At 42.3% G+C, this 27,485-nt stretch overlaps 1 protein-coding gene and 1 long non-coding RNA gene across 13 annotated transcripts in view; one reads left to right on the top strand and one right to left on the bottom strand.

Annotated features, from left to right (window-relative positions):
* LOC132535790 (uncharacterized) overlaps positions 1-27,485 on the top strand; it is a 345,179-nt gene that overhangs the window by 4,536 nt on the left and 313,158 nt on the right. The window lies entirely within an intron of this gene.
* ADGRG2 (adhesion G protein-coupled receptor G2) overlaps positions 1-27,485 on the bottom strand; it is a 140,347-nt gene that overhangs the window by 3,082 nt on the left and 109,780 nt on the right. For 10 of the 11 annotated variants that reach the window (XM_060182942.1, XM_060182949.1, XM_060182947.1 and 7 more), the window contains 15 exons: positions 27,059-27,153; positions 24,693-24,759; positions 20,425-20,807; positions 17,184-17,352; positions 16,849-17,005; positions 15,739-15,882; positions 14,994-15,134; positions 14,110-14,155; positions 13,882-13,985; positions 12,726-12,847; positions 11,139-11,407; positions 7,816-7,915; positions 7,046-7,329; positions 3,975-4,076; positions 2,645-2,797 (listed from right to left, as the gene is read on the bottom strand). In XM_060182942.1, coding sequence (XP_060038925.1) covers positions 2,645-2,797; positions 3,975-4,076; positions 7,046-7,329; positions 7,816-7,915; positions 11,139-11,407; positions 12,726-12,847; positions 13,882-13,985; positions 14,110-14,155; positions 14,994-15,134; positions 15,739-15,882; positions 16,849-17,005; positions 17,184-17,352; positions 20,425-20,807; positions 24,693-24,759; positions 27,059-27,153 — 2,336 coding nt within the window. The remainder of the gene's footprint in view (positions 1-2,644; positions 2,798-3,974; positions 4,077-7,045; positions 7,330-7,815; positions 7,916-11,138; positions 11,408-12,725; positions 12,848-13,881; positions 13,986-14,109; positions 14,156-14,993; positions 15,135-15,738; positions 15,883-16,848; positions 17,006-17,183; positions 17,353-20,424; positions 20,808-24,692; positions 24,760-27,058; positions 27,154-27,485) is intronic. The other variant, XM_060182953.1, reaches the window with a different exon arrangement.

Raw genomic sequence — 27,485 nt, 5'->3', positions numbered from 1 at the left:
GTGCATGCTTGCATGGTGGTGGTGATAGTATTTGTGGGGGTTCATGGCTACAAAGACCCTTGGTTAATTGCCACCATCTTTCTGGCCATTGTACTGTTGGGAGACAGTAGAGAAAGCTGAATAATCCATTTGTTAGTTAATGCCGTAATTATAATGATGATAATAACAGTGCTGAGAACTTTTGAAGCATTAACTCATTTAGAGCCCTACAGGATGGCTGCTATTATTATCCCCATTCCAGACATTAGTTTCAGATACTAAGAGCTTTGCTCTAGGTCATGTGGCTCAGAAGTGTGGAGTCAATGGGCTGTTATTTCATTCATACCATGAGCTTGTGGCTGGTTCAGTGCATCAAGCAAGAAGGCTGCTGGTACGCAAGCCTCGAGGGCAGCTCCTAATTGAAATAAGGAGTATTCACACAAATGAGGTGATGGGCATGGTTTAGGAAGCTCCCTCTCTGACACAGCTCAAATAAGGTATGTGACTATCTGCAGCAGCTGTTATAACGTAGGCATTGTGATTTGAGGATGGTGTTGTCTAAGAACAGTTTGAAACTTCCAGATTCCTTATCCAGTTTGCCTCGTCCATCCCTGGCCCACCCCAGGGATCCTATCCCAGATCCTGGTATGGATTGAGGAGTCAGGAATGTTTAACTGTGTTGTGCTGTTATACACCAGAACATTTTGATAACCTAAAATGCATCTTCACTGGCAGTCAGCAGAAATAGTGGTGTCCAGTTAGCTTTAAGAAACCAGTCATGTGGCTTACCCAAGGATTGCAGCTTACTGACAGACTAGGCAAGTAAGGCTTCCTTTCTGAGCTCTTCCTAGAAATATGGAAGACTCCAGGCTTAAGAGCACAGCCGCTTCTAAGTGAGTAGACTTTACTGATTGATAAACGGTGGTTCTGAGCATTGCTGGTAACTCACCTCACATGTCCGATTTCTCTACTTTGGACTTGCTTTCTCACACTACCCGATTAACCAGTCTCGATCGCCACTGCCTCTGCTCTTTACCTACTGAGTCACTTTTGACATAGCCATTTGGTATAGAGCCCAGAGCTCTACCCTGGCATCTGGAAGGAGCTTCAGCTGTACAGCAGCTGCTTCTCATCTTATACAGCTATGGCTCTCAGTGAAGGGGTGGGGCTCACATACCCACCAGGGGACATTTCAAAATGAAGACATTTGTATTGTTACAAGTGGGGGGAAGTGGTGAGTGCTTACAGATTGGTGGGCAAAGACCAGGGGTGTTGCTGAATGTGTGCAAATGCACACCCCCCATAATAAAGAACTGCCTAGCCCCAAATATCAACTGTGCTGAGGCTGAGAACCTGTGACCCAGAGGCACCCCACTGGAGCTCATAAGCTGTGCAAACCAGCAGGGGCCTCTCAGCTTTGAGAGGCTGGAAACTGTTTGGCTGGTGTGTGACTCTTCTTGCAAATTTATCATGAATATAACTAATATCCTGAAAAGATGGTTAAAAGAACATTCTCCAGAGAAGGAGAAAATGTATTAGCCAACATGACATTTTTATAAACATGCAAAGGATGCATTAAGAAATCAGAAAATATAGAGGTTTTTTAGATAAGCTTTTGAGTAGTGAACAGCCAAGTCTTATAAAAGAAAGAAAATGTGATGAAAGTTTTAGCCAGAAATGTCAGGATTAATGAGCAAAAGGAGGGCGGCAGCCACACTCTGTTCATATCTCAGTGACATCTGTCACTGCCAATAGTGGTCACAATTCATCTTGTGCTGTCTGACACTGTGGGGATTTGGGCACTGTCACAAGGCAGCCACACTGTGGAAAGCATATACAAACATCACAAGGAAAAAAAAAGTTTAATTTAAAAGTGTCTTTTTATTTATTTATTTATTTATATTTATATTTATTTATTTATTTATTTTAGCCTCCAGGGTTATTGCTGGGGCTCAGTGCCTGCACCATGAATCCACTGCTCCTGGAGGCCATTCCCCCCCCTTGTTGCCCTTGTTGTTGTAGCCTTGTTGTGGTTATTATTGTTGTTGTTGATGTCATTCATTGTTGGATAGGACAGAGAGAAATGGAGAGAGGAGGGGAAGACAGAGGGGGAGAGAAAGATAGACACCTGCAAACCTGCTTCACTGCCTGTGAAGCAACTTCCCTGCAGGTTGGGAGCTGGGGGCTCGAACCGGGATGCTTATGCCGGTCCTTGTGCTTTGCGCCACATGCGCTTAATCTGCTGTGCTACTACCCGACCCCCTAAAAATGTCTTAAGATGCGCATGACTATAGATGAATGCAAAATCAAAATCAATATAGTATTATCAACTATTTTAAGTACTGCTTGTACAGAAATAGCACAGCACTGATGTCTTTAGCAATAACTTCTATCAGAATTTGCAACATTACAACTTTTAGTGCATCATCAATCCCTACCATGAAAAAACTAAATCCTAAAAAAAAAAACTTAAAAAAAATAGTTTCTCGCATTTGGCCTAAAGTGCATTAATTGGAGTTCACAAACTTCCTCGTCAATAAGAGAATCATGCTGATCCACTGATCGTATGATTTAATCACTTTTCTGAGCACAAGTGCCACTAAAGGATAGAGCTACTTTCATGAAACACACTAGCATGAGAAATACTGGGTGGAGATGTACATACCATTCCCGCTTGTGAGTCCTGAGCAATCATTATTCACTAGCAGCGTGCTGGAGTGGGTGGAGTTACTGTTTGACTGTAAGGAATTTGAAGAGCTGGACACTCCTTGGTTTACTGTGTGCTTCTTTAAGCCATTAGTAGCGGTTTTACTCCAGTCTACAGCAGAATAAGCATTATAGAGAAACAGGGCAGTATGTTGGAGCTCAAATGCAAGAGACAGATCCCAGTGTGCCCTGCTCTAGCAACTCAACTCTCAGGCTCACAGAGGGGTCTCACATTTTCCAAGCTGGTGTGACTAAAGTGTATTTCCACTCAAGGCTGTGTACATGTGCCTTTTAAGTAACCATCTGGTTGGAAGTAACCCATATTTTCTGGGAATACTACAAACCAAATGTATTTGAGGGTGCCTGTAAATGGATACAGATTTAGATAGTACTTGAGAACCAAGGACCGTCTTAAGAATAAATTGGCAGTGATGTGATTGATGACTGATGGTTCCTAAATCCATGGGAGTGACTGAACTATACGTATTGCTGTTTGCTGCGTGCAGACCTTATGCAACGAGATTTCTGTAACACTACAGAGGTTGTATTCACTGACGGTACTCATGCAACAGAAATTGAGTTTTTCAAAAAAGTATTCCACTTTCCTTATTTTCGTAAAAGTGAGCTACTTGCTCTATCGGCCAGCAGGGCATACATGCAGGTAACTAAATGTACATTATGAACAAGTAATCAAATGCTGAGTACAGCTTGTGTCAAGTCGGGCGCACTAACAAATTAAGAAGCCAACGTCCAGGACCTGGGGAGAAAGGGTTAGACTTAAAAATTATTTGGGGTAAACGGGAAACATGAGTATAAAGTAAAGAAATTCTAAAAATTTTCACAACTGCTTTACTCAAAATGTGAAGTTATTTTTTAGTTTACTAGATCCCCCCCCCCCGAATGTTCACAATCAGCACTTCCTGTGCAGTGGGCTCCATTCATTGATATCCAGGATCCAGTTGTCCCTTGGCATTGATTGCTTTAGATCTTTTTAAAATTATTATTATTGTAGTTATTCTTGTTGTCGTCGTTGTTGCATAGAACAGAGAGAAATGCAGAGAGGAGGGAAGACAGAGAGAGGGGAGAGAAAGACAGACACCTGCAGACCTGCTTCACCGCCTGTGAAGCGACCCCCCTGCAGGTGGGGAGCCGGGGGCTTGAACGCCGGTCCTTGTGCTTTGTGCCACCTGTGCTTAACCCGCTGCGCTACCGCCCGACTCCCGATTGCTTTAGATCTTAACTTAAACAATTTTCCCCCTAACGTTTAAGAGGAAAAGAGAAATCTTTACCAGAATTTTCAGCCAGCCGGAGCTTTCCACAACACAGATACCGTCTCCATTGCTTTCTGACATTCTCTTTTGCTACACAGTAAAAGATGAATATGAAAAATCCTATGGAGGAAAAAAAACAAAATCAAATCTATACATAATGAATTTCAAACTAAGTCTCGATCTTATGAACTTACTTTGCACAAAAAAAAAAAATTGACAGCTTTACACAAAGTGAAACTCTAAAAATTGAAAAAAAATTACAAGTTGTCAAAAAGATTGCTATAGAAGGGGCCGGGCAGTGGCACTTCTGGTTGAGTACACATACATATTGCGATGAGCAAAAACCTGGGTTCAAGCCCCTAGTCCCCATCTGCAGGGGCGAAACTTTGAAAGTAGTGAAGTGGTGTCTCTTTTTCTCTCCCCACCCCCTTTTTCTCTTGATTTCTCTCTGTGTCTATCCAATAAATAAATAAAATATTAAAAAAGAAAGTTTCAAAAGCCATTATAAAAAAGATTGATATATAAAAAAGCACCCTAAAGGAACTCTCTTTGTAAGATAAAAATACCTAGAAAAGGAATGAGAAGTCCATAGTTCCAAGATGAAACTCTCCTCTCACACCCTGTCATTGGTCTTCCCTGTCTTTGGAAGTGTAAGTGCTCCCCACTACCCCAGACCAGCTCAGACTGAGGCTCCTAAGGAGCCCCATCACTACCACCCTGTCCCTCTGCATTTCGAATCTAAGTACTATAGAAGGCATCCTCTCAGTCAGTTTCACACCACCCTCCTTTCCTTCTCTCCAGCCCACCACCTTGGTCCTTAGCTGGCCCTTGCCCCTTCCTCTGAGGCCTGGGGCACTACAGTGACACTCTTCCAGCCTCCCTTTAACCCTCCCTTGCGTGGTATCCTGGTCACCAAAAGAGCAACATAATATGCTTGAAGTGACTCTCAGACTCTAGGCCCTGCCTCCTACCCACCTTCCCCAAGTTAGGCAGGCACAGGGCTCCCCACACCCCCCCACACACACACCAGGGCCCCACTGCTGCTACTTCTTAAGTCTTTTGCCAATAGCATTTGCTGAATTAATTGATGAATTCTGGGAATCATACCACCTGCCAAGCTTGACCCAAGAAGAAGTAGCAAGCTTCAACAGGCCAATCACTAGTTTAGAAAGTGAAACTAATAAAAAAAAATCTCCCCGAGAATAAAAGCACTGGTCCAGATGGCTTTACTAACAAATTCTCTGGTATCTCTTCCCTTCTCTCTCTCTCTCTCTCTCTCTCTCTCTCTCTCTCCATGAAAAAATGAACGTGGGTGTGGTGAAACTGTGTATACTCAAGACACAGACTCTGCATGTGTGTGTATGCACACGTACTAAAATCCCAAGCCAGAGCTGAACACATCTTTCCTAGTAGACATTAGTTGCCTTTTATAAATGAGACAGTAAATTTCTCCTCACCATTCACATGCTGATGAGAAGTCACTGAGGAAATGAAAAGAGGTAGGATCATTTCCCACATTAAATATGTGAGGGTAGGTTTATGAGCAGTGTGATTTGAGCAAGCAGTTTTTTCTCTTAAAAGTTAATGTCTCCTTTCTTAAATAAAAAAAAAGTGGGGAGTCGGGCTGTAGCGCAGTGGGTTAAGCGCAGGTGGCGCTAAGCTCAAGGACCGGCGTCAGGATCCCGATTCGAGCCCCCGGCTCCCCACCTGCAGGGGAGTCGCTTCACAGGCGGTGAAGCAGGTCTGCAGGTGTCTGTCTTTCTCTCCCCCTCTCTGTCTTCCCCTCCTCTCTCCATTTCTCTCTGTCCTATCCAACAACGACATCAATAATAACTACAACAATAAAACAACAAGGGCAACAAAAGGGAATAAATAAATAAAATAAAATAAAAAATTTAAAAAAAGAAACAAGAAAAAATAAGCAACCCCAAAATAAAAAAGTGTTTCTTATTTTAACATGCCACTAGTGGTTGGCAAATAAAACTTTCTATTTAATACGATGTAGTACAAAGCCCAGATAGAGCAATTCAGGAGCAGGGATATTGTATCAATATATCAATAGGTAAGACTGAGCAACTGTATGTAACCAACAAGCATATTACTGATTTCCTCCAAAGCAAACAAGCACTCACAGCCAAACTGGACATGGGAGTCCAATCTCAGGTTGGGGTTTCTTTGAAAACCAGTAAATTGATTGTAGAGCCTGATAGGATTACAGGAGGATGCTGTGGGCGTTAAAAGCATCAGGGAACCCTTGGCAGGTAGAATGCAATGTAGATGTATCCCAAAAAAGGAAACCAAGGGACATAGATTACTGTTATTGTAGTATAAACCTATTAGCCTGTTCGGCTTCTAATGCCAAAGCACTCCCATTAAAAATTAATCACAGCTGACTAGACTTTTTTTATAACATTGATTTAAAAGCATTAGGAACTCTAAAGAGAGTTTGAGAGGACTGCAGCTAGCTTTCATGAGCCATCGGGAAGCTCCCAAGTAGACATGCAGAGCTGTCCCTTTCCAACTGTGTATCCCAGCAGAGCAACTTCTGGGGATTAGTCACTGCATCAGGCTACTGTCACTGGGCTCTCTCTGGGGATGTCACACTTACCACTTCTCCAAATCCAGCAGGGACCCAGGTGGTCGGAGCAGTTTATATGCCCTCACAGGCATATTTATGGTATGTGAGACTTCCTATGTGCATGTCTACTTCAGTAAAAAAAGGTGCAAAAGAGAAAAGGAACAAAGTAATGGAAAGCAATTGATGGGTGAGGGTAGATAGCATAGTCGTTATGCAAACAGACTCGCATGCCTGAGGCTCTGAAGTCCCAGGTTCAATCCCCAGCACCCCTATAAGCCAGAGCTGAGCAGTGCTCTGGTAAAAAGCAAACAAATAAAAACACTTAAGTTTTCCAGAAGGAGCTCCTGGCAGGTGCCATTTCTTAAATTCAGTGAAAGCCTTTCTTCCAAGATCTCAAGTCTGGTTTTCAGTCAATAGCTCTTAAGGTACTGAATAATCTGCTTGGTATATGCTGTCTTAGTATATATTCTAAGTTCATGTGTGATCATTCAGTGCTCTAGATAGCTCTTACCTTGTAATGTATTGAAGATGGCAAAGAGATACATGAAGGTGATGTTAACTGGCCCCCAGGCAAAGAAGGCAAAGCCCCAAGTGATTCCCAGCAAAAATGTAAGGCCGGCAACACTCCTGAGGTCTTGAATACTGGTTTTTCTCTGGGCCCCCAGTTGCTTCTTCTTTTTAATTCGACAGAGTTGAACCAGGACCACGATGAACATGCTAATGTTCAGCAAAAATATCACACAGAAATATCCCACAACCGTAATGTAGAATACAGCATTGCTGTTAATCCAGCAACTGGAATGGGGCGGGGGGGGGGGAGGGGAGAAAACATTAGTGATGAAATACAGCTCAAAATGGTGAAATGCTTCTGTAAAGTTTTACTGAAACCTTTCCTACAAGCACAAAAAGAAGAAAAATAAAACCTCTATAGGGAAAAAAAATCTAAGGATTAATTGTAGTGTACTTGGTGATTAAACGTATTTAAGAACATTTAGGCTTCAAATATTAATGACTATTCTGTGACTCCACTAGTATAATGTAATTAGTACTGCACTTTTATCAGAGGCTTACTGAAGTATTTCAAAATACTTCTCACTTTTTTTAAGTGGTAGAAGTGGCATTTCCAGCTAGGTTATCCCACCACACATATATAACTGCAAAGGCTGAAGTAAATATTGCCGAACTTTAATAGAAGCAGAGCCAAAGTTAATTTTCTGATTAGATCCTGAAGAAGTCTGTTTTCCAGTTCACTTAGCACTCCGTCTGGAGGTTTGTACTCACAAGTCATCAGGTGAGCCATTGGGAAATTTCCCATAAGATCCAAGGCCGTAGTTCTCTGGAGATATAGTCAGGACAATGATCACCACCACGGCTGGCACTCCTGGGAGAAGGGAAACTCTGGTCAGCTACGGCTGTAATAGTCAAAGACGGTGACGGCGGCGGCGGCAGGAAGAACAGATATGGCAGCAGATACTCCTAAGCCTGTCACCGAGCCTGTTTTCTTTGCCTCCTTGGCACATGACTGGCCACCTCCCAGTCTCTCTTGCAGCTAGGTGTATTGGTGACCACATGACTAGGTCTTAGCCAATGGGATATGGGTAGAAGGGATTTGCTCCATCTCTAGGCCTGTTCCATAAAAACCTCCGGAACCCTTGGATAGGGCCCACTTTCCCGTATGCCTCTCCCAATCCATATCAAATAATATTGCATCCGCCGATCACAACCTAACCAAAGCAACGATTGCCACCTCAACATGCTTCACCTCAGACTATCCAGAGACTTCATGTGTGGAATGACAACCCTTCAGCTTCATTACTCGGGTGAGACCTTTCCTTTTATAGTACACTCTAATTTCATCTCAGGTAGTTCACTTTCTAACAAAGTCCCATAACCTAGATATACACCAGTTTCTGTGAGAGAGAGCTTATGTGCACACGTATCCATAAACTACTGCAAAATATATACCTGAAAGCAGAAGTACACTAGAGTTTGCAGTCAGTACCCCCCTAACACTTCCTCTCCACTATTCCAAGCTTGGGATCCATGATTGCTCAACAAATTGTTTGGCTTCATATGTTAACTCTCTTTTCAATCACCAGGTTCCAGATGCCACCAGGATGCTGGCTAGGCTTCCCTGGACTGAAGACCCCACCAATGTGTCCTGGAGCTCAGCTTCCCCAGAGACACACCTTACTAGAGAAAGAGAGAGGCAGACTGGGAGTATGGACCGACCAGTCAACGCCCATGTTCAGCGGGGAAGCAATTACAGAAGCCAGACCTTCTACCTTCTGCAACCCTCAACAACCCTGGGTCCATGCTCCCAGAGGGCTAGAGAATGGGAAAGCTATCATGGGAGGGGGTGGGTTATGGGGTGGGTGGTGGGAATTGTGTGGAGTTGTACCCCTCCTACCTTATGTTTTTGTTCATTAATCCTTTCTTAAATAAAAAATTAAAAAAAAAAAAGAATATGACCACCACCAAAAAAAAAAAAAAAAAAAAACCTCCTGTGGATCCTTTTCGATCAGATTAAGGGTGACCTTAATGCCTGTCTTGAAGCAGACTCAATCACTTAGCCCTTTAAATAATCTGCAAGACCCAGACCACTCCCCCCTGAACTGGACTGTACATGAATCAGCTATTTTCTTCTGAGACGTCAGGGTCTGTTTGCTATGCAGCTAATGTAACCCTTAACTCGTGCTTATCTGAATGTTTAAGGAACAGGTGTTAGGTTAAAAAAAAAAAAAAGACTGAATGTGAACCATGTGAGGCACGGGGAACCTTTTAGTGTTACCATCAACTCCTGGCAAATGTTTCATCACAAGCCCCAGTGTTCTTGACTGATAATCTGGAATCCATTGAGGGATGGAAGAGCCTTCCTTGGGATTGGTGACTGCCACTGTGCTACCTTTGGCATGGGCTCATGTGCACTTCTGCTAAAGAGAAGGCACAGTGAGAAAGCTCCTCCCAGTTTAAGATACGGTTTTTTAAAAATTTTATTTATTTATTTAGTTTTAGATAGACACAGAAAGAAGTTGAGATAGAAAGGGAGAGGTAGAGAGGGTGAGAGACAGAGAGACACCTGTAGCCCTACTTCACTCGTGAAGCTTTCCCCCTGCAGGTGGGGACCAAGGGCTTGAACCTGGGTCCTTGTGCACTATAATGTGTGTGCCTAAGCAGGTGTGCCACCACCTGGCCCCAAGATATGTTTTTTCTGGGAAGGAGTCCTTACCATGCCACCTCACCTCTCTACTACTCCTTCACACCTAGATTCCCCACACCATGCTCAGATACCAGCCTGACAGCCAATCCTAAGGCTCTTGTAAATAAAAAGAAATTCTTTATCATACACAGGCTGGAGTGTTACCATCCAACATAGTATTTCATTTAATTCCTTTATATCTGGATCTTTGGGAGACACTGACTTATGATGCCATCCTAAGAGAAGCATTTTACTAATGGTACAGAGCTTGTGCTTAACACAGGAATATAGTCTTTCAGCCTTTACAAAAAAATTGGAGTTCATGGTCACTGTCAACGGCATTCTGGAAAGGGGGGGGGGGAGACATCGTTCTGTTGTTCTTCATAAAGTTGTGAAGAACAGATGGGAGAATATTTTGTTGTGTAGGAACTATTCGAACCAGTGGAAGGAGCAGGTGCTTAAGAAGTCAGAAAGCCAGGCTTGCCCCAGGCTGTGTGAATTGAGAGAAAGCACATTATCACTCTAGTCCGTTCACCCTGGTTAGCAATACCTGGTTGCTAACCTCACTGGCCTGTTTGTCACAGGGTTACTTGTGTTAAGATGCATTGAAAAATAGTGCAGTATGAATGGCTTATACAGTACTTGTAGGTTATCAAAAGGACTCTTTGGTAGAAGAGGTATTAGCTTATCATATTTGGCCTGAAAGAGAAAAATGCAGACCATTTGCCAAGTGCCACCAAAGAGCCAACTGATTTTAGCAGAAAATGAAACCATAGAGCTCCAGAAAATCATTACTGGCTGCCTTGCAAGTTAATGAACATCCAGTAACGGAAGTGTTCATGAAGAAGTTAGGTTCTCTTTAGCCAGGAGAAAATGACGTAGAGTTGAGGACGTACCTGCATTTATGTGGGGGCAGAGAGATCTTTGGGGTGTCTGAGTGGCATGATCTGAAACACTGTGCTGGTCTCCTCTGTACATCCTCTCACTCTGCCCATCTAAGCACACTGTTACACATGTGAGATGGACAGGGCACAGACAGACGGGACCTAGCTGGGAGCCCAGGGCTCACTGCCTGCACTATCACCAAGTGAGTTGCTTTTTTAAAATTTAGCAAGTATGCTATATGTGCCAGTCCTAATTCTAGATGTTAGAGATACAAAGAAGATTCCTAGGCCTAACCAATGATAGTTCATATTCATAACCAATCTGGGGGAATACATAGGTGTTCTAGCAAGAAACTTGTCAAAGTTTTCTTTGGGGGGTGTGGGGGGAGCAATGCAACACATAAGCAAAATAACCCGTCAGGTGTGGCTGGCTCCATCACTGCCTCTACCTCGTTCAGAACCAAACTCCCGGAGAAAGGAAAGAGAAAGCCCACGCAACATGCAAGCAAAATTATACATACCCCAGCCAACAACGCAGAACTTCACGATGTATTTTCGGATGTAAGTATTAAACACTTTAACCAGGGCCAGGTACATATGGAATGCTTCCAGGCCCATCCACGTGAAAGAGACCAAGAGAAAATAGTGCAGAAGTATAGCCACTGAGATGCACAGGCCTCGAATGTCATACAAAGCAATCCACGAGTCCAAGAGGAACACCAGGTTGAGCAGGAGCAGAGCCGCACACAGCTGGATGAGAATTTTGGAAGGGTAGTCCCTCCGGATCTTTCTAATGGGAAAGGATGTGACAAGAATCAGCATCACATCTTGCTAAGCTTTCTATGAGCATATCTGCTGGGGCTGCTCCTGAGTTCTAAGCAGTCTTTTTATTCTTTGGTAAATGTCTGTATGCATAATTCTTCTCTGTGTATGCCAACGTCAGAGCCAACAACAATAAAAACCCAGACAGAATCATCCATGACAAACATGTTTATATGAAATATGAAAATCGACATTCATATCTCTGTAGAACCTTTTATATGCTGTTGACCTGTCCTTTGAAATAGTCTGTAGTGGACTCTATTGGCCACTTCTCCTAAACTATTTCTAGAAACACTGCTGCTTTTCATACAATGGACTGCTTATCTTCAGATCTTCAAACTATAGCCCGATTCCCCTATTACAGTATGTTATTAAGATGAGGTCATAAGAGGAAGTTTAAGCTATAGCTAAATGTAACAGACATAGGAAAATATAGCTAAATGATGACGTGTTCATGGCGCGCGCGCGCGCGCGCGTGTGTGTGTGTGTGTGTGTGTGTGTGTGTGTGTGTGTGTAATTAGATCTAGTGAAATCATTCTGAGTAATGGCTGGCCTTATGGTAATTTAGTCTCATTAATACTATTTTCAAAATCCCATTAAAAGATCTGTAGTGACAGCTGGACCCCAAGTTTGGTACTGAAAGCAAATTTGTACATTTCTTGATCAGTGTCCCAAATCTAAATCCCAGAACCTACATATCGTTTCATTGAGCCAATGTAATAAAATATACCCATTTTCTTCTTTTCCAACAGAATTTTTGGAACCCCTCAGCCCCTTGCCCCAGCCAAAAATGACCACAGAGCCCCTGTCAGTAAGCCAAGGAGATACTTGGACGTACAAAACCTTGCTCAACAAGTGTTTTGTTTGTTTGTTTTCAGCAAGGCTTTATACCCTTTAGACTTCTTCATCTCCACACTTAAAGTATTTAATCCTTTGTGTTTGTTCAGTATACATTAGAAACGTCATATATTAAACATGGAACTATGGTCTCTTTTTGATTGTGATTTCTTGAGTTTCACAGTCTGCATCCATCTTTCATTTCATACTTAATGCTGACTCGGTACTAGGCATTGTTTTGGCATACAGAGATGTCTGAGATAGCAGCCTGCCATCAGTGAGTGCACAGACCATGGAAAGAGCAAAGTATTCGGTGAAGTTTTACATGTAGGTGGCCCCACTGCCTGGTTTACAGGGTAAGGCGGGCTGAGAACAGTGCTGAATCAGAGTTTGCTAATGGCAGTGAGCACTGCCTACTGTCATCCAAGTGACCAGTTGTGGATACTCACTCAAAGGCTATGTAGGTCACAAGAGTAACTGACAGGAAGATTGATGAAAACCCGCAGCCAATATATGTGATAAACGTCAGGGCCATCATCTGAGCAGGTGGTAAGGATGTTCGAGAGAGGTCCTGAAAAATACATTACTTTGAAGATCATGTGTTTTTAAGTGATATATATTTATTGAGTGTACTGAATGCCCATTCATAGTCTGCTTAAATAAACCTATAAGGAAGGCACAATTACAAAATAAAGATAATGAAGCCGAGAACCAGAAGGGTCAATACTTTGTCCAAGGTTAAACAGCTAAAAAGTGGAAGAGCCAGGATCTACATTCAGGTCTTGATGGCTCTAACACATTGGGGTGATCTGGAAAAGCACTGGGCTAGGAGTTCAAAGACTAGAATTTTGCCCCTGACTCTATGTTTCTTATTCTGTGACTACAGACAATTACCTAACAAATAAATCTGAATTCTGACCTCATTTAAAAGAACAGTAACGGGAGTCAGGCGGTAGCACAGCGGGTTAAGGACCAGCATAAGGATCCCGGTTCGAGCCCCCGGTTCCCCACCTGCAGGGGAGTCGCTTCACAAGTGGTGAAGCAGGTCTGCAGGTGTCTATCTTTCTCCCCCCCTCTGTCTTCCCCTCCTCTCTCCATTTCTCTCTGTCCTATCTAACAATGACGACATCAGTAACAACAACAATAACTACAACAACAATAAAAATCAAGGGCAACAAAAGGGAAAATAAATATATATATAAAAAGAACAGTAACAACATCATATTACTCTTTTTATTTTATTTTATTTTATTTTATTTATTCTGTCTATCTTACAAGGATGATAGGCAGATTAAGTAAAATCATTTATGTCAAAGGATTTGTAAAAACTTTGGAGTGTATTATAAATTTAGCTATTCTGATTAACCTTTTTAATCTGAATTCTCAACTAAAAGAGAAAAATGTAAATTTAAAAGTTAAATGGGAAAAATAGTTCCACATTCACTTATTTTCCTTCAAATACATTTGTTTCTTGGAAGGCCCATTTCAATGGTCTATAACTTTGCTGCAATATAATGATAATGTCTAACAAATTGGACATCATGGTCTGATGCCCAGCTATCCCTCAGACCCAGAATCTAAGACCACACAGTACGGGCTTATTACCAGGAGAACGCCAAAACTTGTAAGGTGGCTGCAGGTACAGATGGTCTCATTCAGCCTCCTGTCTTGGACGGAGCAGCCATTGGATGACCAGCCTCCTCTGCCACCTGTTGGCATCAGGAAGAGCATATGCCTATCAGCAAAGCCACAGCACCATGTACTACACTTCCCTGCCCACTCTTCCTCCCTCTGACCACTCAATACTTTGAAAAACGTATGGCAAGAACCTACCATTTCTGCCCAGATCCCAAAATACACATCTCACTGTTAAGCCATCCTGCAGGAGAAATGTACATTAAAATGATTAAATTGCTGAGCTAAAAAAGGCATTTGGAAAAAACATTGAGTTAACAATTTAGAATATCATTTTTGATTTTTGGAGAGGTATTATTTTATGCTGGTCCCTAGAAGTGAGTATTGTATAGGTCATTATTTTTTAAATTTAGCAACTGTACATGGAAATCATCTAGGGGCCATTTTAGAATACACATACTGATTCAGTGGGGCTGAGGCAGGGTCTGAGAGTCTGCATTTCTTACAAGATCCCAGACTAGGCATTGGGTGGCAAGATCATAGGTGACATTCTTTGTCATGTCATTGAGCTGACCTGAGATCTCTTTGGAAGTGAAAATCATACCTGTAGGGCAGGTGGTGATGCACCCAGTTGAGGCCACACTTCACCATGTGCAAGGACCTTGGTTCAAGACCCTGGTCCCCATCTGCAGGAGGGAAAGCTTTACCAGAGGTAAAGCAGTGCTTAAAGTGTCTGTTTTTCTCTCTCCCTATCCCTCTCAGTCTCTCTCTGTCCTAGCAAATAGGAAAGTGAGAGAGCGAAGAGAAGAGAAAAGGAGAGAGAGAGAGAGAGAGAGAGAGAGAGAGGAAATTCTCTTTGGCCACAGATCTAAAAGCACTGAAATATGGCCATTGAGAAGAGATTGCTTTTGACTTCCTTCTGGGAAATGAGGTGGTCTACTATTAAGTATGCTAAAATACAATGGACTGACTGTGTATTTCTAGTCTTGTGATAAGTGAGCTTAAGGCTCTGCTGGATCTGTCTTTCAGGTCAAGTCTTAGGGGCCTTGTTTTCAGAAGGTGTTTCTGGTCAATATACATACCAGATTGGCATCTCTCGCCGGGCTTGGATTGATGTGCTTTAATGTAACTGTCACATTTTGGGTCAAATTCTTGATGGTTAGGTTTGCAACACTTGATGATATGACATAGCTAATCAGAGAGAGGTTCTCCAAGGCAGGATCCTAGCACATCAGAGAGTCAACGAGATGACAGGGAAAATGAAATGTTACCATTTTTATAGCTAGAAGGGACTTGAAGTACTAGTCTGCATTATGTATTTTATAGCCTACATCTGAAACTGAGAGTTGAGGAATAAAGTGGCTTTCCCAAGGACCAGATAGAAGCAGGACTTGTTCCACTACATAGGGCACTGGAAAATGAGTTAAACCCCACATTTTGACAAAGTGGGACCCCCATGAATCTTAAAGATAACATATCATTAAACCAGTTAAGCTATGTATTTGAGCACGTGACTTAATCTCTCTGTAACTGCCATGCCCTCATCTGTAAACTGGGGATAATATTTAATAGTTTATCACAGGGTAGCTGAGAGGACTAAGTTAACATGTAAATGCTTAGGATATTGCTTTGTAATTGGTAATTATTATATAATTGTCAGTTATTGCTCTTTATCAGCCTCCGTAGATCCTGTTAAAAAAATAAACTTCAGATTTTTGGCAGTTCATTTAACTTACAACAGGTTTAAAAGTATGTGAGGATCAAAAGAAAAAAAATTCTCCCATTCCCAAAGAAAAACAAACCAAGAAAAAGTTGTGATGATTTTACCTGAAACAGGGCAGGTGTTTCAAAAAAGTTGAACTGAACCCTGGAAGCTAGCTCCACATCATGAGCTGGTAAATTACTCATCAGCGAAGAAGGTAGAGTAATAATGCCAATACTATTCTCAGGAGCCTGGGTTTCCAAAGAAACCTGGAAATCAAATAAAAGATAATAAAAATGTCTGTGCAAGTATAATGGGGAAATGGGAAACACAGAAACTAATTAAGCCAGAGTCCTATGAGGGCATTTATCTGTGACGCCTCTATGTAAAACCCACTCTTCTATTTCTCTGATTACTATGAGATTAAAGAGCGTACAGTAGGGAGATATGGGCCTCCGAGAACAGTGGGAATCATTGTTAAGGAGACACAGGAACAGTCAGAGATATGATATGTCAATTATATCTCAGTAAACTGGGGGGTAAAAGTATAGGATAACTGTAGACCCAGGGAGAACATAGCAGCTGACACACATGCACATGTTATGATTAAATTAAGAGGCAAGGCTCCCTTTTACTAGGGTGTTTCTAATTACTGATCCCTCTAATAGGTGGATAGAGAACACCAGAAGCAGGACTGGAATTCAGCACCACTATTCACACTAGTGAAGTCATAACACTTGCTAAAATACAGGCCTTTCCCCACTATACAAAAATAGAATGTTCCTATTTGGTAGGTTAATTTTTGTGTTTAGGAATGCTGTTCTCTTTAACTTACATGGAGACATTTGTAAGAATCCCCAAACCCAGACAATAAAATGCCAAATAGGAATATTTTACTTTCAAATGATGGAAGAAGCTTGTATTAGAATGGGCTAATATGTAGCTGATGTCCCTCCCTGCACTTTTCCAACTGCTTAGGACCATCCGTCTGTTGGATACTCCCACCCCACCCCCAAACTCCCATATCTTGCTGCTAAAGGGTACAACAAAGACTTCTAAGCTCACACTCCAGGGAAGAACCTCTTTTTCTCATTCTGTGGTTCCCAGTGTTCTCGGTGTTACATATTTTTATCACTACCCTTTTCTGTAAGCACTAATGCCTCAGTCATAAAGTACACAAGGACTGCAATCACACACAGGAAAAAGATTGTTTTCTACAAAAATTCATGATGTACCTGAAGATTTTCAGGGTCTTGGGCAGCAAAGGTAGTTGTGTCAAAATTACTGGCATTCACGCTGATCACAGCCAAAGCCAGAGAAGGGGAGGTCAAACTTATGTTCTTGCTTGAAAATTTCAGCTGTAAGCCAATGTCATCTACAATTTTCAGCAACCTGTAAAGATTAGGTGGCAGCTCAAATTCAGAACTCTTGCTGCATAATCCTCATTCTAAGCAGAATCCAGAGTAGCAACTTGAAAAGACATTAGGAACCCCAGGTGAGGGGGAAAATATTTGGCTATGATTAGAGGATCCCCTCCCATAGTCACTTCGTTTGGCTTAGTCAGTCATACCTCTGGGCCAGAGGGGCCAGCAAAACTGGTGGGGACCGGAGGAGTCTGCTGACTTGATTGATCATATTTTCTGCAAGGTTAGGCTCCAGGCTGCCCAGGGATAGAGTCTTCTCCATCTGAGATACCTGGTCCTCAAGATCCAAAATATTGATGTCCGTGTAAACAATTTCTGTAGCAGAGAGCCAAATCACTTTATAAATGCGTGGAAAGTCACTGATAAAGAACTGCAGATCAATTCTGTGACCCTGCAGGTCCACTCCTAGCCATTCACTCCAGAGAAATGAAAATATACCTTTAGAACACTTGTTTGTGGGGGTGGGTGCTGGCTAACTCCACAGAGCACACACACACTTTACCACACACAAGGTTCACCTGCAGAGGAGAAGCTTCACAAGCAGTGAAGCAGTGCTGCAGGAGTCTCTCCTCTCTGTCTCTTTCTGTCTCTGTCTTTCTCTCTCTGCCTCTCTCTCTTTCTCTCTCTCTCTCTGTCTGTCTCTTGCCTCTATCCAAAAAAAAAGAAGAAGTGTTATAAATGTCATGGTAACCTTTTTCCTAACAGTCCCAAACTGGAAATAACTTACTAGAGAATGGACAAACTGGTTAACCCAGACAGTGGACTGTTGTTCAGTAATTGAGTTGCTAATTCATGTAACAGCAGAGATGCTTCTCCTTCCAGTTCTCCAATGGACTGTGCTAAATGGGAGAAGCCAGACTCAGAAGCTGCATACGGTACATTCTCTTCATGTTACATTCTAGAAAATCTGCAGCTATGGGTAAAGGAACAGACCAGTGGTGGTCAGGGGCTGGGAGTCATGGGTAGGAGTTGACCACAAAAGGACACGAGGGGACTTTGGAGTTAGTGGAAATGCCACAACCGTGTAGGTGGTTATGTGACCATGTTTATCCAGTCTCACAGAACTGGGGAAAAATTCTCTTATCCATAAAATGATGAATTTTGCTATAGGTAATTATATTTCAAGAAAACTAACTTTAAAAATGTAGGACCAGAGAGAGAGCTCATCAAATAGGGTGTGAGCCCCAACACCACAGAGGAGGCGCCATGGTGGTGGAAGAAGCCACAGTGCTGTGCTGTCTCTCTCCTTAACCCCATCTCTGGGTATCTCTATCTGAATGGAAAAAGGAGTCCAGGGGTGATGATATGGTGCGTGTACCAGGCCCTGACACTGCAGAAAAAACAATATAATAAAATACAGGGCTAATAGTGGTGCACTTGATTCAGAGCACAAAGAACACTATGCAAGGACCTGGGTTCAAGTCCCCAGTCACCACCTGCAGAAAGGAAGTTTCACAAGTGGTGAAACAATGCTGTAGGTGATTCTCTCTCTCTAACCTCCTTCTCCTTTCAATTTATTGCTGTATCTGTCCAAAATAAAATTTAAAAAATAAAAAAGTAAAATCACATCAATGCACTTAGTCTATGTTCAAGTAAGCACAAATGCACTTGCACTGAGTTTGATAGGATTTTATCTGGGTCAGTAGAATCTCATTGTGGAAATTAAAATGTAAAAATAATGGCTGGACTAGCAGCTGTATTGTTTTCAAAGGGAGAACAATGACATAAACCTAACAATAAAACTTTCTCAATTCTACCACCAACACCCTATTTCTGGCTTTGTATATTCCCTTCTAATCTTTTATCCCTTCTTATAAAAGAATTAATTAGTGTACTATGTAAACTACTTATTGCTGTGTTATTTTCACTTCATACAAGAGTTGAAAAATGCCCCCCAAGTTTCTGTGTAGCTGTTGTTGTGCATGGCTGCATAATGGTCATTGTGTTGAGGAAGCTGGTTAAGTTAGACCTGCAGACTACCAAGTAATCGCCCAACACAGTATGCACATGTCACTTTGCATCTCGTGTCTCCTTGACTAAAACGAACATCCTGGAAGCAGGAGCACAGGTACACACAGGAGCCCACCAGGGTGGCTGTTCTGTGTGTCCTGATAACCCGATTCTCAGGATTGATGGGAGGAGTTTGAGATAGGTGACTACTTGGGCCCAGGCTAATGAATTTCAGGTTTCCTTTCGTCTCCATCAGCCATTGAACATGCTTTGATAATCTGGTCTAAATTGCCTATTATTTATTTTTAGAAATTACTGAAGAGATAAAAGTGTGAGTGTAAAGAACTACAGAGTGGGTTGAGAAAAGCTCCAGACTGCCTGGGGTTGCTGACATTGTAAAGGGGGAGACGGCCCCACAGCTTGCACTCCACTTCGTGTCCCCAGGGACTTGCCTTGCTGCCTACTCTCCAAGTCCTAAAGGGAGGCCCGCTTCCCATTCACTGGATGGAAACTCTGATTCTGCTGCATTCCTTCTTCCCCTTGGCCAACTTTGTGTCTAGGGAGTCCTTTGCCGTTTCCAATGGTATTTATTGTCTCACACACCATCATGTGCGTCTAGTACATCTGTGGTTTGTCCATCTTTATATGAAGCCATCTTTAAATGGAGCCAAGTCAGGAGGAACAAAAGACTCAACCAAGCTCTTGCTAACTGGGAGGATCTGTGTAGAACCCCCTTCCTAGGGGTTTCCCCTCCTTCTGGCTACCTTGGTTCAGTCCCACTCCTCCAACTCTATGACTGACTTTCTCTCTCTCCAGGGTTATTTCTGGGCTTGGTGCCTGCATGATAAATCTCCTGCTTCTGGTGGTCCCCCCTCTCTGTCTTTGATAGGCAGAGAAACTTGGGGGGGTGGAGAGGGAGAGAGAAAGAGAGATACCTGTAACACTACTTCACTGCTGGTGAAGTTTCCCCCACTGCAAGTTGGGGCCAAGGACTTCAGCTTGGCCTCTTGCACATGGCAATGTGTGTGCTCTATTGGGTACACCACACTAGGCCCTAATTCTGTGAGTTTCAACAGCAACTTTTTTTTTTTATCTACCATGTAATATTGTCACTGTACTTGATAGTTCAAAAAAATTGTCTTCTGGATATTGTGAACAGTTCCCAACAATCATTTGTAGGAAACAGAAACCTATAAAATCACTCATCTGGATGAAATGTGATTTGTGCTTGCCTCAGAGCTATTTCTCTACTCTCTTGGTCAAAACCATCAACCATATCTGCTCCATGAATGTCTGAAAGCAATTTCTCAAAATCAAGCAAATATGGTAAAAAGAAAGTTTCAATGCAGCCTTAGTAGATATCTCTCAATAGGCAGGCTGACAGTTTCAGGTTGCTGGGAGCTACAAGCATAGGAGCAGCGGGTTCCTTATATTTACCTGTCTTGTCAGGAGATGTGCCGATTGTGATGGCATTCACAGGGGCAGATGTGGTGGGAGAAGTTAGCGAGGGTTTCATAGATGGCTGGATGTTGGAGAGACCAGTTTGGGGGACAGGAGAAGAGAGAGTTCCATACTGGGGGGGTATATGAATGATGGGGCTGGAAGATAGAGAAACTGAAGGCGGGGGAGAAGAAAGGTGAATCCCCCCTGTTGGAGAAGGGCTCTGGGTGACAGGTGTACGATCTGGAGGATCAACTAAAGAGAAGGCACTGGAGACCTGGGAAGAAATGGTGACTTGAGGAGCAACTGAGATGGAAGTTCCGGAAGAAAATGGTGAGCCATGTGGATAGCCAACACAGATAATGGGGTCCTGCAGGTCACTACAGGGAAAATCAGAGAGATGCATGTTAGGGACAAAGGAGCTGTAGAGGTGAATCCTATCCTCTGATAGCACACAGTGATGTCGCTCCATCGAGGCCTGCCACACCCAGCCTCTCCACTGCACAACTGCTGTGCACCTACCACTGGTCCCCACCCCTGCCCACTTCCATCACTTCTTCTGAATGAGGAGATAGCCGGGCAGATGCTCTCTTCTAGATTCCTCGTTCTGGCTCACAACCCCATTGTTGCTCTAAGGTTCTCTTCCTTTCCACTCACCCTCAGAGGAAGCGATCACATAGCACTTTCACATGCTTCCAGGACGGAGCTATAAAAGCCCTGTGACCCAACTAGTACTTTTCGTGTTATAGGAATTCGGCTTTCTTTTCTTTTTCTTTTTTCAGATTTTACAAAATTTACTTCAAAAAGGTAGAATTACATAACCAACTGGTTGCTTATGTACTTAAAAGTCTTCTAAGATCTTAATAAAACATCAAAATATATTCCTGGGCAAAGGGCGGTGGGGCAGCAGGTTAAGCGCACATGGCGTGAAGTTCAGGGACCAGTGTAAGGATCCTGGTTCGAGCCTCCGGTTCCCCACCTGCAGGGGATCCCTTCACAAGTGGTGAAGCAGGTCTGCAAGTGTCTGTCTTTCTCTCTCCCTCTCTATCTTCCTGTCCTCTCTCCATTTCTCTCTGTCCTATCCAACAACAATAATGATAACAGCAATGATAAACAACAAGGGCAAAAAAGGGAAAAAAATAGCCTCCAGAAGCAGTGGATTCATGGTGCAGGTACCCTGCTCCAGCAATAACCCTGGAGGCAAAGAAAATAAACAAACAAAAAAACCCCAATAAAATATCTTCCTTTAATATTAAAATCCACATTACTGATTTTAGATCAAGTCAAATCCAATTCAAAACTTCATCATTTTTATAATTGATCTGAAGTTAAAGCATATCCACTTCAAAATTCTTTCTGTTCATAATAGTTTTACTAAAAATGTATATCAATAAAGTATAACATTTGGGTTCAAAATGGTATGGGTACAAGATGAAAAGCAGTTCTAAACTTAACAATAACATAAACGCTCCATGACTATATGAAAAAGAAGTGCTTGGTCTTATAAGACTGAGGAAAACAACATTGAGATGCTTTTTTTTTTTTTTTAACTAGAGCACTGCTCAGCTCTATCATATGGTGACACAGGGGATTAGAGATGCTATTTTGTATCTACCACACTGGGAAAAGAACCTTTTAAAATATGGCACAGTTGATGAGACTGTATGGAGCCAGAATTTTGTAAAATTATTATTGATTTAACATTGGTTTTCAAAATTATAAAAGATTTCAGGAGTAGTTCCACACCTGTATGTATATGTAAGTATGACTCATGCACCCAACACTGAAGTGCCTGTGGGCTCCTTTCCCCAACCACCTGAGTTTTCATAGAGACTGTTAGGTTGCTATTCTTTTTGGCAAGCTTGTTTGCTTCAGTTATCTATATTTCCCAAGAGTGAAACTATCTTATTTCACTGAGCATTGGGGTCCTGGCACACAACACAATGGTGGAGAAGCACCTAAGTTGGAAGTGTCACTTTTTTCTCCTTCTGAAATTCCCATTATCCTTATTTTCTTCTCCAAGGGGTCTGACATTTCTCATAGAACTGCTTCATTTATCTTAAACTTTATTTCTAAAATTCTTCAATATTAGAGCTTGTGATCATTTTTTTTTCTCTAATACTGATATTTTCTCCTCCTGACTGAGTGTACACTGGCTGCCTGCCTGCTTTCTGTTCTTTTCTCTCTTTCTTTCTTCCTTCCTTCCTTTCTTTTAATATTTATTCCCTTTTGTTGCCCTTGTTGTTTTATTGTTGTAGTTATTATTGTTGTTGTTATTGATGTCATTGTTGTTGGCTAGAACAGAGAGAAATGGAGAGAGGAGAGGAAGACAGAGGGAGAGAAAGATAGACACCTACAGACCTGCTTCACCGCTTGTGAAGTGACTCCCCTGCAGGTGGGGAGCCGGGGGCTCGAACTGGGATCCTTACACCAGTCCTTGTGCTTTGCACCACCTGCGCTTAACCCGCTATGCTACTGCCCGACTCCCATCTTCCTTCCTTTCTTCCTTCCTTCCTTCCTTCCTTCTTTCCTTCCTTTCTTTCATTGCCACCAGGATTATCACTGGGGCTCAGTGAGGGCACTATAAACCCACTGCCTCAGAGACCATTTTTTCCAGTTTTTTTTTTCTTTCCTATTTTATTTCTAATAAGACAGAGAGAAACTGAAAGGGGAGAGGGATATGGAGAGAGAAAGATAGACACCTGTAGGCCTGTTTCACCTCTCATGAAGCTTCTCTGCAGGTGGGGAGTGGGAGCTCAAACCTGGGTCTTTGTGCATCATAGTGCGTATGTTCAACCGGATGTGTCATCAGCCAACCCCGTAAGTTTTCTAATTGAACCTGAATTCCATTCAAAGCACTCATCATCCTGAATGTGTTGGTAATTTTACCTGCAAACCTTCACTCTGTTTGGTGAATAATCCTTAGTGTTCCTATAGCACTTTAGTGGTCTGCATCTGTGCTCTAAATTAAGGCTTTGATGTCTTTAACAGTCCTCAGGATGACTGTTCTAAATTCATTCTCTGACAAGCCCTCCAATTCTGTATCTTTATGGATTTCTACTATTAACTCACTTTCTGTAGGAATTTTATCAGTGGATCCCTGAGGCTTTCATGTGTTTGTGCACTTAGTTTGTCTTCTGTTGCTGATCATCAGGTGGCCCTGTGGCTGTAGTTTAGGGGTTCTGCTTTGTGAAGTGTAGTGGGAATGGAAGCTAAAAGCTATGTAGGAGCGATAAACCTTAGTAGTGTCTGGTTCAAGAGGTCTACAGCTGAGTAGAAGGGCTCCAGGTTGCACCCAGGCTAAGCCACAGTCATTAGCTATTCTCCTGTCCACCTTATCCACTCCCCAAGTCTGCGGCAGCTCATCAGCTAGCTCATAGTTCTTCCTGTGGCTATTTGCATCCAAGCAGTTTTGCCTTGGGGGCAAGGAGCTGGGTAGGACTGACTACAAGGCTCAGCTGCCATTTGTCAGATGGGTATCTTTTCTGATACAAAGGTGAATTATTCTGGGAAGTTCAGTATCTTGGCTCCCTCTGGAAATTCCATGTGCTCAAGGCTTAAAAGCAGGTAGGTATTCTGTCCCACCACTCTGGGACAGTTTAAACAATGGTGGCTGCTTCAGTTTGGATAACGGTGACTAGAAAACACCAAATCTTCGACCCTCAGCTGTCTCTCCCCTTCTCCACCAGCCATCCACATATTCACCCCAGCTCCAGAGAATTGTTTCTTTCAGGCTGTCCCAGCTGTACTCTAGTGACGTTTTCAGTGGAAATCTGCTATATATGTGGTTTTCTTAGGGCAGGGGTGGGGGACCTTTTTTTCTGCCAAAGGCCATTGGAAATTTATGACATTCACAGGCCATACAAAATTATCAACTGAAAAATTAGCACTGATTGAATTTCATGTCCTACCTAACATTGCCTTGGCAGGGTCAAACCAAATGATCTTGTTGGTCACACATGGCCTGTGAGTTGGACAACACCCTCCCCCCCCCGTATTAGGGAAAGCAGTTTGCTAGCATCTATTCCTTCATGGCTCACCTATGGAAGCTGGAGTCAGAATGATTTTAATGTTTCCTCAGGTGACTTAGATACACAACTAGGATTGCAAACCATTAGTTTAAGGCAATGGCCCTAATAAAAATACCATGAAACAGGGACCTACATTATCTCCGTGCCTCTAAAGCACATCACTGTTAAAATTGCAAAATTCCTTAGCCAGTTCAGTGATTACATACTGTTATTTTAGAAAAAGGGTTACCATACCACTGCAGTTTTTCTAACTCTTCTGGGGAGGAAGGGCAGGGTATCTTGACGGAACAGCAGCACTGTTCTGGAGGAGACAAAAAGAAAAGAAAGAAGAGAATGCATAGTCAAAAAATAAGGTATGGCAGAAGCACAGTTCTATCAAGTATTCCATTCTAACACTGAATTTTAAATAGCATTGGTCTCAAACAGATGATAGAACTAATGGGGGGTGGGTGTCGGGAGGTAGCACACCGGGTTAAAAGCACGTGGCGCAAAGCACAAGGACTGGCATAAGGATCCCTGTTCGAGCCCCGGGCTCCCCACCTACAGGGAGGTCACTTCACAAGCGGTGAAGCAGGTCTACAGGTGTCTATCTTTCTTTTTTTTATATATATATATTTATTTTATTTATTTATTCCCTTTTGTTGCCCTTGTTGTTTTATTGTTGTAGTTATTATTGTTGTTGTCGTTGTTGGATAGGACAGAGAAATGGAGAGAGAGAGGGGAAGACAGAGAGGAGGAGAGAAAGATAGACACCTGCAGACCTGCTTCACCGCCTGTGAAGTGACTCCGCTGCAGGTGGGGAGCCGGGGTTCGAACCGGGATCCTTATGCCGGTCTTTGTGCTTTGCGCCACCTGCGCTTAGCCCGCTGCACTACAGCCCGACTCCCAGGTGTCTATCTTTCTCTCCCCCTCTCTGTCTTCCCCTCTTTCTCAATTTCTCTCTGTCCTATCCAACAACAATGATAGCAATGACAACAACAATAATAATAACAATTGCAACAAAAAGGAAAATAAATAGCCTCCAGGAGCAGTGGATTTGTAGTGCAGGTACCGAGCCCTAGCAATGACCCTGGAGGGAAAAAAAAAAAAACCTTATGGGGGGGGGGTCAGGGAAATAGCATAGTGGTTTAAACAACAGACTTTCATACCTGAGGCACCAGGGATCCCAGGTTCAATCACTGGTACCACCAGCTGAGCAACAGCTGAGCAGAAAACTACATATACATAGTATACACATGGTATATACCTACATATAGTATGCAAAAAGTATGTAACTGAATAACTATATACATTGAATAAGACAATAAAGACTAAAATAAAGTAGAGCATTAGAATAAGAATGGTGTAGGGGGCCAGGCGGTAGCGCACTTAGTTGAGTGCACACTTTACCAAACACAAGGATCTGGGTTCGAACACCCACTCCCCACTTAGAGGAGGGAAGTTTCAAAAGTGGTGAAGCAGGTCTGCTGGCATCTATCTTTCTCTCTCCCTTTCCCCTCTCAATATTTCTTTTTTTTCCCTCAATATTTCTATGTCCTATCAGTAAAATAGAAAGGAAAAATAAAAGTGGTGGGTGAAATGCTGCTGGGAGCAGTGATTTCTAATGCTAGCACCAAGCCCCAGTGATAACTCTGGTGGAAATAAAAAAAAAGAGAGAGAGAGAGAAAAAAGAACAGTGTTTTAAAAGTCTAATATTTTCCACATTATTTTATGGTTTTTTTAAAGTTACTATTGGTGATTTATCAGTGGTCTAGAAAATCCGAAGATTTCAAGGATATGGTTTCTCGCTTATATGGATATATATCAGCCACTACACCCTCACCAAAGTCCTGTGTTCACCCACCTCCACCCCCAAGAACCACTATAGTTCTCACAAAATCTAAGAGGTTGGTTATTGTTTTTCACAAGTTTTCTTGCTTTAGTTATCTATATTCCACATGTGGGTATGCAAAAAAAATATTGAGTGACTCATTTTGGAGGTTTTTTTTTTTAATTTATTTTTTTTTATTAAAAGTCTGTATTTTAAGAAGTTCTAGACATATGATCAATTTTTCGCCTCTCATATTAATTAAATAGTGGTTTATATGTTTACACTTTCATAGGATTGTACATAAACACCACTCCCACCACCAAAAGACTGTGTCCCATCCCCTCAATCCACCCCTGCCCCCCCACCCTCCGCCGTGCTGGGAAGCCCAATGACCACCCTCCCCTTCACCACAGTGTTTTTACATTGGTGCCCTGCCATTGGTGCCATTGGAGGTTTTTATGCATGCAGTTATCAGGTGCTCTTCAGAAACTCTAAAGAGGAATTCCAAAATAAATATTAATATACCCCAGGAGCAGTTGATCCAACATTCCAAGTAGACTTCTTCCTCTCAAAAAGTCTGTCATGTTTTCAAATAGAGTATACTGAAACCTTATTAAGAAAGTGCGTGTGGGAAGGGGTCATCTTTTAGAATGCCCTAAAAAAACTATCTGAGGATGACAGAGTCAAAACAAAAAGCTATAGCCTCGAAATGTATCATGTTCTTAATTTTTAAAAAGTACATCAAAGCCATGTAAAAATTACTATAGCAATGAAGATAGAGAATACTTACCCATTGGTCGAATCTTTACTGTTTTCAGAGCAACGATCATAGTACATATGTTCATTGTCTTACTCAGTTTTACTGTGAATGTACAGTTTAATGTGCTATAAAAAGAAAGATATACAATCAAAATGTTATTAAATTGGAAATCAGAATTGCTTTTACAAGATTAGGGTGAGGAAAGGGGAGATTAATGCTGTTAACTTGTGATACTGTACCAACAAGCACAAACATCTGCCACTGGTCTGAACTTTATCAAAGACTTCATGTGAGGAGACAGTTCTAGAAGTTTACAGTCATAGAAGCTGCAAACCAGAGACTGTCTAAACACACACAACTGTAGTTTTACCTACCTGCACATACAGTTTAGGTTAGCATCAAAGTTGCTTTAATCCAGAAACCTCTCTGGTAGTTCAGTCTAGATTATCAGATAACT

The sequence above is a fragment of the Erinaceus europaeus genome, chromosome X (assembly GCF_950295315.1).
Source record: "Erinaceus europaeus chromosome X, mEriEur2.1, whole genome shotgun sequence".
NCBI lineage: Eukaryota > Metazoa > Chordata > Mammalia > Eulipotyphla > Erinaceidae > Erinaceus > Erinaceus europaeus.
This window is presented reverse-complemented; position numbering and strand designations above follow the sequence as displayed.